Source organism: Drosophila arizonae, chromosome X, assembly GCF_054131065.1.
Source record: "Drosophila arizonae isolate 15081-1271.41 chromosome X, UAZ_ARI_1.0, whole genome shotgun sequence".
In the NCBI taxonomy this organism is placed as follows: domain Eukaryota; kingdom Metazoa; phylum Arthropoda; class Insecta; order Diptera; family Drosophilidae; genus Drosophila; species Drosophila arizonae.
In genome coordinates, this window is record NC_142927.1 from 26,778,490 (window position 1) to 26,792,568 (window position 14,079).

A 14,079-nucleotide genomic window follows, 5' to 3' on the forward strand; every position below is an offset into this window, starting at 1 on the left:
TGGTTTGTTATTTTTAAAACTAGAGAAGAATTTGCAAGAGATTTAATCAAGAGGAGGTTGCCTTTAGGCGATGTGTTAATAGCGGACAGTTCTTAAGGACAGTTTAATGTAATACAACTACATATAATTGGATATCTAGATTATAATCTAGATTAAAGTAATATACTATACAAAACTGAAGTCGATGCTAATTATAGATTCCAAGCAATAGCTTAAGCTATATACATACATACACATAAAATAAAACAAGTCAAAGCTCGGACGTTCTAAAAAAAAAAATACATACATACATATTAATTACAAATTCTACAACATGAGTTTAACTGTTAATGAAAAATTTATATACATAAGGCATTTTGCGTTTATCTTAATAGAGAAGGGAAAATTAGCGGGCTCATTTTGGATGCTACAACTTTCTTTGGCATGTGGTCTGAGCAAATATGTACGTATGTATGTATGTGTGTGTGTGTACATGTGACGAAGGCATACATATGTATGTATTGTGTGCATGTCGTTGCATGTGCACTTGTGGTATTTGCTAGCCACGTGGCTTAGTTTGATAGGGAGGTGGAATTAGTGCGAGGGGAATTCCGACATATATGTACGTATGTATGTGTGTGTCCTGCGGTGAAAATAAATTAGTTATTTTATCGTTTATCGCATATAGAGATGGAATAATAATAGAGCATGCTGGAATTAGACTACATGGCATGTATGTGCAGAAATATGTATGTATGTATACAAAATAAAATGCGACATTTTCTGTGAATAAGCCACAGAACAATATGTGTATAAGTTGCAATTAAATTCCAAATAACAATGGCCGGCGACACAAGTCATCTGTGTCACTCCCCACCATCCATTCAGGGTCACGTCGGTCAACAAGTTTTGTATAAAAATTTAGCTAAAATACCAGGCGATCAGCAATTAACAGAACGTAAACAGACTTCAGCAAAGGGAAAACTGTTTGCATACGCACCAGGGGCAGCAGGCGTTACTGTTAAGCTGCAGCTGCTGCCAATGTAAGCTCACGATTCAGTGACTGAGTCTTTTAACAGTGATGTAAGCTACTTGACAGCTTCAGCTCATGCTGTTAAAATAGCCTAGAGAGCAAAAGAGAGAGAGACGAAGAGACAAAAGGCACGTTTTGTTATACATTTGTTTTGTTGTTGTTTTATTCTTTTTTTGTTTGTTGTTTGTATTTGTTTTTATTTTTGTTTTGTTTGCTTTTTAATGTGTTGTATTTAATTTTATATTATTATTTTTTAAGCTTACAACTTAAGGCATAAAGTTACAAACTAAAACTTAAGAGCTACACATCGTTCTCTTTACTTGTTGTTTATCAATCAAAATCAGCTCTAGCCATATATATATTCATGTGTATATGTAAATGTATATATATAATCATATATAACCATATATATACACGCACACATATACTTATTTTTTTTATTTGTTTATTATTATATTTATTTGAATCTTTCTTTATCGAACATTCAAAATTGATTTTTTTTTCACTTGGTTTCTTTGTATATTCCGTATATTCTTCCATAAATTGTATATTCAAACAGAAAAGTATCAAATAAATAAACATAAAAACAAACATGTTTGCTCAAACTATCGACTTTGTTGCTGTTATTACATATTGTTAATATATATTCATATATGCATTTTCATTTTTTTTTTCTCAATATTTGTGTGTGTTTTACATACATTTTCATTTTAATTTTTGGGATCATATATATCATTATCATATTCTGTTTTGTTTTTTAATTAAAATTCGATAACTTTTATTTAATTCTCTCTTTTGCTTTTTGGGATTTGCATTGAATTTATGTATATATATATATATATATATATTTTGTATTTGTTTATAAGGGAATATATGGAACTGCGCTTCGTTGTGTTCAGGCGACTCTGTCACTAGGTCTATGAGTTCGTCGGTTCCTTGACTCAGCTACTATATATGTATATATATATATATATACATACATATATACGTGCACACACATATATTAATATGTAAACATACACTTTTTTACACATCTATATATGTTGTATAATTTTCTTTTTCACTCTCATTCTATATATATATATATATATATATATATATATATATATATACATATATATATATATTCATTTATTTATTAAAAAAAAAGTCGGGACATGCTCTACAACAAAGTTGCATGTTTGTATGTGTGTATAGCTATATATGTGTTCGTGAGTGTGTGTGACTGTTTATATATACGTATATCTATATATACATATATATATATAAATACAACGTCAATATATGCCATGCCCTTGCACTTCAATGAATTGTTTCTCTTTTTTTTATATGTGTTTAATATAAGTATATTTATATATATACATACATATACATACATATATATATATATATATATATATATATATATATATATATATATATATATATATATATATATATATATATATATATATATATATATATATATATATATATATATATATATATATATATATATATATATATATATATATATATATATATATATGTATGCATACAAATGCATGTCTATATATTTTGTATATTTTTTGTTGTTTATAAGTTTCTGTTAATATTTTACAAATGTTTGTTGAATAAGTCTTAGCGTTTTGTTGTGGTTTTTATATTTATTTTTTTTTTCTTTTTCATTCTTTTTTTAGTTACATTGTGTATTAAAAATATTTAATTTTTGTAAATTTTTTCATTTGCTTTTTTTAACTCTTGTTTTAAAATGTTTTGCATTTAAAAAATAATTAAAAAAAAAAACATAAACGATAAAATAGCTAAACCCTAAAACATAGTTTTTCTCGTTTTATTTTTTGTTTGCTATATAAAAAATATGCATATTTGTATAATAATAATAATTATAATAATAATAATTATAATAATAATAATAATAATAATTTTAATAATATATATAAATTGTATTGTATATATGTATGTATATATATAGAGTTGTTTTTTTTATTTTTTATTTTTATTTAACTTCGACTTACATCATTTTTTATCATAATAAACGTACATAATTCAATAGCATAAAGCATACATCATACACATATACATATACATATGCATGTATATATACATATTATATTATATTATATTATATGCATCCATATGTTTCATAAAAAAAAAAAACAATAATGCTTTATAAATTAAAAACTTACACATAGAAAATAGTAAAAAAAAAAAAATAGTAATAGATAGTACAAAAAGTAATTATTTTATATTTTAAAAATTATGTTTTAGATTTTATGAAATTTACAAAATATTTTTTTAAATTAATGTGTTTGCAAGTGTACTATATCGTTATATATATGTATAAATTTATATATATATATATAAATTTGTTTTCATTTATGTATTAATCAATTTTTGCTTTTATCTTAGTTTTGTTTATTTATTTATTATTATTATTATTATTTTTATTTTTTTTTTTTTAGATTTTTCTCTTTTCTAAGAACAGCCCAACAGTGTGTGTTTATTTTCATTTAATATAATTTTTAAATTTACTCGATTAATATATATGTATTTATGTTATATAATTTTCATCATTAAATGTACATATACATATTTTTATTTATATTTTCATATAAATGTCACTACATTTTATTTCCTTATGGTTTCGACTCAAGTTCTGAGGTTTCTTTACGTTTGGGCTACAAATTACAACGAATGCACATAACTGAAAGGTCAAATCGAATTACGGTAACAAAGAGTGAGAGAGAGGGAGAGAGAGAGAGTGAGATAGAGCGTGGCACACAACAAAACACGGGAACAGTGTGAGACAGAGACGAGTCTGTGCAAGGATGTGAGTGAGAGTGAGAGCGAAAGCGCGAGTTGACATCGATCCCAAGGAAGCGTCGCATCGTATCAAGAAAAAAAAGATGGAGAGTGAGAGTGGGAGTGCAGCAGCAGTTGCTGGTTCTTTTTATATACACATATATGTAAATGTAGATATAGATATATATATATATACATTCACATACTTAACACATACACATTGCGTATACAAGCATGTGCTATACGATAATTTGAGGATTTTGCATGCCTAACTACAGTTTGCAATATTTAAATAATTATTTTATTTTTGGTGCGTGCGTGCGTGCGTGTGTCCATTAAGTGTGTGTGCGTGTGTTTGTGTGTTTCGAATCAATCAATGAGTGGGAGTAATAGAAAGGCGGGTGGGCAGTCTATCGCTCGATCGGTTTAGTAAGAGAAATTGCATGGCAGCTCTATGCTCCAAATGCACCGCCTCCATACATATATATGGGGTGTGTGTGTGTGTGCATGCTGTTGCGTTGCTTCTCGAACTCTCTTTGCAGTTTTCACTCAAAGCTCTTTTACGATTTGTGCGCTCGCACCATGTGCTTAGAAGAGAGAGAGAGAGAGAGAGAGACAGGGATAACTGGACGAACTGTTCGGATCGGCTCTCTCTTATTTAGCGATGCTCTCTTCAAAACAGGCGATGCTTAACTGTGTCAGCTAGTTACATTTCTTCTTTTTTCTTGCCTTCTTATGCTGCATTTTTGCTTTCTCTGAAATGGTTGTGTTTCTCGAATAATATTTGCTCAGCAGCTTTCTCTATTTAACTGCTTATAGTACATACATAGGTTGTTATTGTTGTGTTTTTTCTGTTGCCGATCTCCTTGCATGGTTTTCAATAATAGCCGTGACCAGCGCTAGCGCCGCTGCCCGCATTGCTAACATAGTGATGTGCAGCTGCAGCGGCCGCCGCTGCTGCTGCCGCCGGGTCAGCGTAGTAATGCGCGCGCTGTTGCTGCTGCTGTTGCTGCTGTGCCAGTGCTGCCGCTGACGACGTCGACTGCAGCGGTGGTGGTGGCAGCAGCGCTGTCGGCTGATAGTGCGCCTGATGGTGACTGCGCGGCGAATGCAGCGGCTGCTGCTGTTGTTGCTGCTGAGGCTGCGGCTGAGACAGAGGCTGCTGATGACGTCGATAGGCAGCACTGGTGCTCCAGATATGCGGCTGCTGCTGCTGTTGTTGGTGCTGCTGGTGCTGGTAGACATTGGCTGCGCTGTGTTGATTGGCTGCTGGAGGCGTCGTCGCTGCTGCCGTCAGACTGCGCATGCCGGACGACGACGCCTGCAGTCACAACTAATCTTCGTCGCTGAGCGCTTCGTACTTCGATGAGAGCAGAGGCTTTGGCTCGCTGGCAGCAGCTGCTGCTGCTGCGGCAGCCGCTGCGACGGCCAACACGCTGCTGTTCAGCGGACCACCGCTGCCACCGCCGCCGCCGACGCTAGAGGCGGGGTTCACGCCGGCATTTGAGCAGCCGCCGCTGGCGCTGCCGCCACCTCCAACGACTAAGCTGACGCCCGCTGCTGCTGCGGCGCTCGCTTCGCTCAGCGCATGCGCCGCTGCCTTGACGTTCAAATGGCTCGGCGGTGCTGACTGATGGGCCAGCGGCAGCACCGTCGGCGGTGGCAGAGCCCCAGCAGCGCTCGGCACAGTCAGCGCACTGAAGGGATACGCATAGGTGCTCGCCGCAAACGCATTCACCGCCGACGGCGGCGGCGGCGGTGCCGCATGATAGGCGGACGCATGATGGCTGTTCGAGCCGCCGCTCGAGCTGCTTGCCGAGCGCCTGCCGCTGTCCACCACCTCGTACTGGTTGGGTGTCTTCCTTGAAACGCTGATCTCTGGCTCCTTACTCCTATGCTGCTGTTGCTGCTGCTGTTGCTGCTGCTGCTGCTGTTCATTGTGGGCCGCCACGGCGACGGCATGGGCGTGTGTCATGTGCGGCACCTGGACGTAGCCGGAATCATCACGCATTGCCTCCACAATGCGATTCTTCACATAGTTGTCGAAGTTGGCGCCCGAGCCGCTGCCTCCGCCGCCGCTACTGCTGCGCTGTTCGCTGCCGCCGCGCGGTTCGCTAATGCTGCGTGGCTCGCCGCCGCCGCCGCCGCCGCCACCGCCACTCGTTGGAGGTGGCGGGACAACAACACCACCGCCTCCACTGCTGCGCCCAACCACAGCGCCGGGCGGTGCAGAGAGGAAGTAGTGCGCCGGATCGGCGCCAACAGCAACGGCGGCCTGCTGCATGATCAGGTCGTGGGCGTACTTGCGCGGACTGATCGCCTGGGGCATGCGAATGATGTTGCGCGCATCCTCGCCAGGCGTATTGGCGCGACCGCCGCTGCTGGTGCTGCTGTTGCTGCCGATGCCGCTGCTGCTGCTGCTGCCGCCGTCGCTGCTGCTGCCGCCAACGCTGCGCACGCTGCCAACGCCGCCGCCAACGACATTGATCGGCGACTGCTTGGCCCGCTCGGCGGCCGCTGCCGCAGCGGCTGCCTCCTCGGCTTTCTGCTGCTGCCGGCGATTCTGCTTCCAGCGATCGGGCGTCACGATGGCCTGCGTCTCCGGCAGATAGGGCAGGAAGGTGCGCATGTGCGGAGTCGGCCCGTAATCGTTCGTAATTATCGAGTCAGTCAGCTCGCCGAACGTGATTTTCTTCGTGTAGATCTGCTGCTGTGCCGTCGGACCGCTGCCCGCCTGCGAAATGGGCGTGCCATGATGCGAGGGCGGCGCCCCCTGGCCACGCAGCGAACCGTGCACAGAGCGCTCCGAGCTGGACTGCGATTGCTGCTGCTGTTGCTGCTGCTGATGCTGCTGCTGTTGCTGCTGTTGCTGCTGCTGTTGCTGTTGCTGCTGTTGTTGCTGCTGTTGTTGCTGCTGCTGCTGCTGCTGTTGTGATGGACGTTGCTCCTGCTCCAGATCGATGCTGTTGACATTGGGCGAACTGGAGTTCGCCTTGCCATTGTTCTCGGCGGCCATGAGCGAGACGGCAGCGCCCTCGTGTGACGGCCGCAAGTCGCGCTGATACTGCAAAGGAAGCGAGTGTGAGAGAGGGTGTTCAGTCAGTCAGTAGGGGTATCCCCGCCTACTCTCGAGTCGAGGATCTCAAAAGGGTCTACTCACGTAGGTGGGACGCGGAATGTCGCGGGGCAGGCTGCTGAGCTCGCCAGTGCGATTGATCTCGTGCTTGATGATGGCATCAATCAGGGCCTGGGCGCTAAACTGCCCGGCATCTTCCGGCGGCTTACTGCCGTGTGCCTGTCGGTAGTAGCTGCAACATGGAAAGATTAAGTCAGTGATTGATCGATTGAAATTTGTTGATTGTAAAGTAATTAGCTAGCGTGCACAGCTGATTGATTAAGCAATTGATTGACGCTGATTGATGCTGATTGGTAATGATACTACAGCTACTTGATCTTGTTTTGGATGGAATTCTTCAAATTTGTAAATCTCATTATTTTTATTTTTGATCGATCGCAATTTGTAATTAAATGATTGATTACAATTCGCAACTGGTCTTGACTTGAATTTCAATGATATGTACGGTGTTTCACATAATAAATTTGATTGTTTGATTTATATCAGCTTTGAAATCAATCAGCATATGCATGTTAGATATTTTATTGACACAATTGATTGGTTGATTGAGTGATGTAATGCGATGCGATCGATGTGATCGATTGCATTGAACACATTTGAGTGATTTAAAGCAATTCAAGGATTGATTGAAGGTAATTCCCATATTGATTGACAAGATCTGAATCCCGGATTGATTGTAAGCAATTCACAGATTGATTGATATGATCGGATTCTCTATTTGATTGAAGGCAATTCCCAGATTGATTGATATTCTTAGATTGATTGAAGTCAATTCCCAGATAATTGATATGACTTGATTCTCTGATTGATTGAAGGATTCACGGATTGATTAATATGGCTTGATTCTCTGATTGATTGAAGGAAATTCACTGATTGATTGATATGGCTTGATTCTCTGATTGATTGAAGGCAATTCACGGATTGATTGATATGGCTTGATTCTCTGATTGATTGATATGGTTTCCCTGATTGATTATAAGTAGTTCACAGATTAATTGCTAGATATGATCTACTTACGCATCTCGCTCTCGATCAGGTATGGTGCGCGGTGGCCCGGTCTCGGGCACCGTGCCACGTATGTAGTGGCTGTGACTACTGTGGGCGTGGCCATGCGGATGGCCTGGCGGTGGCGCAACGGCAGCGGCCAGCATGCGCTCCATGCGCCGGCTGTCCCGCTCTCGCTCCTCGGCAGCACGCTCCTGTTCGCGGCGCTCCTGCTCGCGTCGCTGACGCTCTTGGTCGCGCTGCCGTTGTATCTCGCGCTCCCGCTCAATGTGATTGATCTGGCGCTGGTCTCGCTTCACCTGCTCCATGCGGCGCTGCATCTCGTAGGCGGCGGCCGAGTTCAGCCTGTACTGCTGCTGGACCAGCTGCTGCTGCACCGCGGCTGCCATATGATAGCTCGCCAGCGAGTCGGTGCGGTAGCGCAGATCATGGTGTGCAGCTGGCGGCACCGCCTGGCCGGAAGCCACCTGCGCATGCGTTATTATCTGGCCGTGCGTCGATGGCGGCGGCTGTGGCTGTGGCGCCGGTTGCGGCACTGCCAATTTGTCATCCTTCTGCGACGGCACCGGCAGCTGCGGCTGCTGTACGGCCACGTCCACAAACGAGGCCAAGGCATCGTGGCCAGCTGTTCAGAAAAAGAGAGAGAGAGAGAGAGAGAGAGAGAGATGGAGACGATGCAGGATTAAAATGGTATTCAGTAAGAGCGATTCACGTTGATCAATCACTTACCTGGTGGAAAATTGTAGGGCGTGACAATGTGCATGCGACTCGGGGGCGGCGCAGCAGGCGAAGGCGGCTTCGAGCCGGTGTTGTGGCGCTGAATGACGCCCTGGCGCTGGGGCGGCGGAGTGCGGTGCGGACTGGGTGTGCTGCAGGCAGAGAAAGAGAAAGAGAGAGAGAGAGACAGAATTTAGTATCGAGTATTCACTGAGGAACTATCTAACGTTCAGTTAGCCAGTCGGTCAGTCACAGTCAATCGTTCACTAATCAATCAATCTAAATAAATAAGTGCTTGAGCGTTCAAGCAAGAGGTCAGTCAGTCCACATCAGACAACGTCAGTGAGCCAATCAATCAATTATCGAAGATGTCAATCATCAGTCATTAGATCAATAAGTCTGTCAGTCAATCAATCAATCAACAGTTCACACTATTAGATAATCAATTTACTCTCAATGAAGCGGTCAATGCCTCAGATAACTTTCAACTCAATCATTTATCAAATATGTCAGTCAGTCAATCAGTCAGTGAGTCCGTCAATCACTAGATATGCACTCACCTATTGGAATGATCGGCCGGTGAGGCGCGACTGGAATATTCGGGTCGTCCGCGAGGCTGCGGCTCCTTTTCATAGCCCGGATAGACAGCTGAGCTGCCGCTGATGCTGTTGCGTGGCGATGGCGACTCCTTGTCGGAGCCGGAGCCGGCGCCACCGCCGGCGCTGCTGCTGCCGCGGGAGACATTGCGCTGCTGCTGGCCCTGCATCTGCTGCGACGTGTGGTAGTCGTTGATCACGATCTGCCTCGAGCTGAGCGCCGAGGCCTGCTCGACCGCGCTGTACGGCGAGCGCGAGTAGGGCGATCCGACGGTAACGCCCACGCCGTAACCTTGAGGCGGCGGCGCCTGCGGCGACGACTGCTGCGGCGGCGGCGGCGCCTGGGCGGGACTCAAGCGCTGCGAGTTCTTGTAGAAGTCGTACGCCCGCTTGCTGTCCAAGTGGTGGGGCGGCAGATGGAGCGGCGTGCCCTGCGTAATCGAGCCATGCTTGCCCGTATCCGGGCAGCTGCCAGGCGGCGTCTGACGCACCAGGCTCTCGTACTTGGGACTGGGCAGCGACGAGGGCGCGGCATGGACAATGATTTGCTGCTGTTGCTGCTGCTGCTGTTGTTGCTGTTGCTGCTGCTGCGAGGTGTTGGCGGGCGTGCCGTGGGTTATGGAGCCGCCTTTGACTAGCTGCAACTGTTGCTGCTGCTGCTGCTGTTGTTGGGCACTCGACTGCTGCTGCTGCTGCTGCTGTTGCTGCGGCGATGGCATCTGGCTGTGCAAGTGCTGCTGCTGCTGCTGCGGACTGAGCTTGGGCGGCAGCTTGGAGACGCGCGTCGGCGGTGGCTGCGGCTGGGCGGGCGGCGGCGGCGTTGGGCGCGTCATCTGGCCTTGGCCAATGGGTACAGGTACGGGTTGGACATACAGCGAGCCCGGCTGTGCCGGTCCAGGCGCTGTCTTCACCACGCCCACACCCACGCCCACGCCGTGCAGCTGCTGGTAGGTCAAATAGCTGGAGGCGGGCGGCGGAGCACCCGACACCGACAAACTGGGCATCGAGGCATCGCCCCGGTACATGGACGAGGTGCGCACAATATGCTTCATCGCACCGCCCATGCTTGGCGGCGGCGGGCCATGGTGCCGCTCCACAGTGCTCGCCACCGAGCTGTGCGCATGCGGATGCGTGTGCGGCGAGTGGCCCTCGCGCGGCGTCTTCTTGATGCTCAGGTCCAGCGTCTGCGGCTCCGGCTCCGGCGGCAAGCGCTGCTGCACCGGTGGCGCGTGCACCGTATGCGTGGGCGGTGGTGCTGACTGCGCCGGCGGCTGCTGCTGGTGCTGGGCGGCCAAGTGGCTGCCAGACACATTGTAGATTATCGTGTCTGGGGGCGTCGGCGTAATGGCGCTCTTCTTCAACACCGGCGTAATCGTGGCCTTGTCCACGCCGCTCGACAACTGTTGCTGCTGTTGTTGCTGTTGCTGTTGTTGCTGCTGCTGCTGCTGCAGCAGTGGATGTGACATGTGCACATGATGCGGGGCGAGATGCGAGTTGACCACAGACAGAGTGGCCAAGTTGTCGCTGCTGTTGTTGCTGTTGCTGTTGTTGCTGCTGGCATTGTTGTTGCTGCTGCTGTTGCCGCTACTGCTGCCACTGCTGTTCACCGAGTTCGAGGGCGGCCCAGGACGCGAGCTCAACTTTTGCACAGAGGTGCCATGCGGCAAGCCCGCTGGCTGTTGCTGCTGCTGCTGCTGCTGCTGCAATTGTTGCTGCTGCTGTTGTTGCTGTTGCTTAAGCAAGGCATTGCCATCTTGTCGATATTCACGCACTATTGTCAGTTCCTTGCGATCCAAATTATTGTGCGCCTGCTGCTGCTGCTGCTGTTGCTGTTGCTGCTGCTGCTGCTGCTGCTGCTGCTGCTGCTGCTGGCTGACTTGCTTGCCCTGATTGTTGCCTGGCAGCTGCGGCCCCTTGGCCTGCTGCTTCAGCTGTCGCTCAATTACAGAGAACACACAATCCTGCACATTGACTGGCTCACGACGCTGGCTCATCGGTCCATTCGGCTGCTGCTGCTGCTGCTGCTGTTGTTGCTGTGCAGTGAGAGCAACAGCTGCTGCTGATGCGGCATTCGGCGGCTGCAGCCCGGCCACATTGTTATTGCCGTGCCCATGGCCATGCCCATGGGCTGGATGGGCATGCGCATGCGAGACCGCATTGAAGATCACTTTGGGGCTCTGTCGATTCGCTGGCGAATTCTCATTCTCCTCGTCCGCCGTCTCTGTCGCCGAGGAGTCGTACTCCTCGCTGGTCTTCTGCTTCTTCGGTGCTTGGCATGCTGGCGGCAGCAGGCGTTCGCTGTCGTTGCCACCAACAGCTGCTGCTGCTGCGGCTGCCTTGGCGGACATGCGAGTGGGCGTAATGGTTAAAGCGGCGCCGGATGCGTCTGCCACGCTGCGCACATTGGCAGCTCCTGCTGGTTGTTGTTGTTGCTGTTGCTGTTGCGGCTTTTGTGGTACTGGCGGCGGCTGTGGCAGCTGCTGCTGTTGCGGTGGCAACTGCTGCTGCTGTTGCTGCTGCTGCTGCTGTTGTTGCTGTTGTTGTTGCTGCTGTTGCTGCTGCTGTTGTTGCTGTTGCTGTTGTTGTTGCTGCTGCTGCTGCTGCTTGTTCAGCTGCGACTTGTGCCGCTGCAGATACTCGGGACTCTCCACGGAGGCGGTGTCCGAGCCGCCTGGCTCGCGCTCATCACAGGACGAAGTGCTCACATCGGTCTCATCGCCAGCGCTGGCATCGCCGCTGCCAACGCCGCCGCGACGTCGCTCCTCATCGGTGAGATTCAGGAGCGGATCGAGCTTGCGCCGTATGCGCATCAGGCAGGCGGAACAGCAGCGTGTGGCATGCAGCTTGATCTGGAACTCGGCCATCAGCGGATCCCGCAGCTCCGGCGCCAGCTCGAACAGCCGTGTGGGTATGTTCCGCAGGCGCTGCGCCCGATCCTTGGGATTGGGGCACGTGGGCAGCGGACAGTTGGGATAGCGATTGCGCACCGATTTGCATTGGCAGCTGTTGCAGACGCGTGCGCCCGCTGGTATCGTCTCGTCTGGGATTGCATATTGCTGGCCACGCCCCTTCTTCAATGGGCGAGTGCGCAGGCAGGCCTCCGTCTTGCAAACAAAACAGCTTGCCAGTTTATCTAAAGAGAGAGCGAGAGAGGGAGAGGGAGAGGAGATGGCTATGAGTAAAAGTTAAGCAAACACATTTTTATAATAAAAAGCGATTTAATTAAAGTCAAACTGGAAATGGGAAGAACTGGGCGAATGGTAAACAATTTACCGCTAGGCGGGCTGGCCGACTGCTCCAGCGCCGAGGAAGGACGAAGGACGCAGGGCGAAGGACGAAGGACGCCTTCATTAAGCCACTTAACAAATAATGAGCAGCAAAAGCGGCGGGCAGCATCAGCCAATTGAATATTTTAAAGCTCTTCGCCCTGTTTGCCTGCACAGAGCCTCGGTGTGGGCGTGGCAGTAGGTGGGTGTATGGGCGAGTTGTGTGATAAGTGAGAAGCGCAGAGAGCGGCTAGTTGAGGTAGGAAAATGCTGCAGCGCCTTCAATTTATGCGTGACGTTCAATTGCTATCGATATTTATCGAATGTGATCGATACGCACAAGGTGGAGTAGCTATCGCTAATTTTCAGCAAGTGTTAAGCTTGCTCAACTGTTATCGATTGGTAATTTCACATGCTATGGTTTGTCAGCAAATGTTTTCGAATATATTTTCAATGATAATGTTGTCATTATAAAACAGGCCAATCGATTAGTAATATCAAATAGTCAATCGATATGTATCGATCAATTGTAATTTGCTACTGCTAATAGTTTTTATTAAATGTTTAAACAACAATAAATATCGATAACATGGTAATATCAAAGTACTATCGATTTTGAAATTATATTGCTTTATATTATTAGCAGCTAATAGACTACAATCGATGGATTGTTATTAAATGATCGATACACTTTACTAATTTATCATAATATATTTTAATAACTATCGATATACTTTGATTGTTAGCTACCGTTATCGATTATAATGGGTTGTATTCGATTCTATATTCGAATACTTGACACCCTTTCGATGCGCTCCATCCTCAAAGAGCATACGAAATTCTATTCGCTACCCGGAAAAATCACCAATGATAAAAAATACGAAAAAGAATCCCTTGAAACGCTGGCCATGTCTGAATTTGTGCTGCATTCGTGTTTGTCTTAGTTTTTTGTTTTTCCATTTAATATTTTTACAATTTTAATGATGTGCAAATAGAGACAGAGAGGTAGAGAGAGAGACAGAGAGAGAGGGAGAGTGAGCGAGCGAGAGGGCAAACAATGTGCCGCGCGCGCGTTTAATCAAAATCAATGTAATTAAAATAAAGGCAAATAAAACATTGAGCTACAGCGACTGAAGGGGTTGAGTCTATCAGTGTGTGTATGTGTGTGTGGAGTGGGGTGGGGTGGGGTGGGCGTGGTAAGGGAACTTAAGTAGCTGCCAGCAAGCAAAATCAATCAACGTTCAAATGTCAGAGACAAACGTTAAGGCTCTCGCCGAAGTCGACGTCGGCTTCGGCGTCGACGTCGACGTCGACGTCAACATTCGCTGACCAAATAACAGCTTGGCTATCATATGCTTTTAACCACCCAGAGCCACCCAGTACGTTGCAACAGTACGCTTCCTGTTACCCACACTCCACACCCCCTCATACACCCATACCCCCCACACCTTGCCGCGCCCTCATTTGGCAGCCAACGTGCGTTCGGCTCGTCTCTGTGGAATATGAAAATACATCAAAGTAGCCAAAGCCAAAGCCAAAGCCAAC

At 46.5% G+C, this 14,079-nt stretch overlaps 1 protein-coding gene across 1 annotated transcript in view; it reads right to left on the reverse strand.

Annotated features, from left to right (window-relative positions):
• Positions 1 to 5,147: 5,147 nt before the first annotated feature.
• Smr (nuclear receptor corepressor smrter) overlaps positions 5,148 to 14,079 on the reverse strand; it is a 62,389-nt gene continuing 53,457 nt past the window's right edge. Inside the window, exons 6-10 of the mRNA XM_089473780.1 lie at positions 9,233 to 12,401; positions 8,685 to 8,824; positions 7,968 to 8,580; positions 6,975 to 7,122; positions 5,148 to 6,878 (exon numbers count right to left, since the gene is read on the reverse strand). Coding sequence (XP_089329906.1) covers positions 5,148 to 6,878; positions 6,975 to 7,122; positions 7,968 to 8,580; positions 8,685 to 8,824; positions 9,233 to 12,401 — 5,801 coding nt within the window. The remainder of the gene's footprint in view (positions 6,879 to 6,974; positions 7,123 to 7,967; positions 8,581 to 8,684; positions 8,825 to 9,232; positions 12,402 to 14,079) is intronic.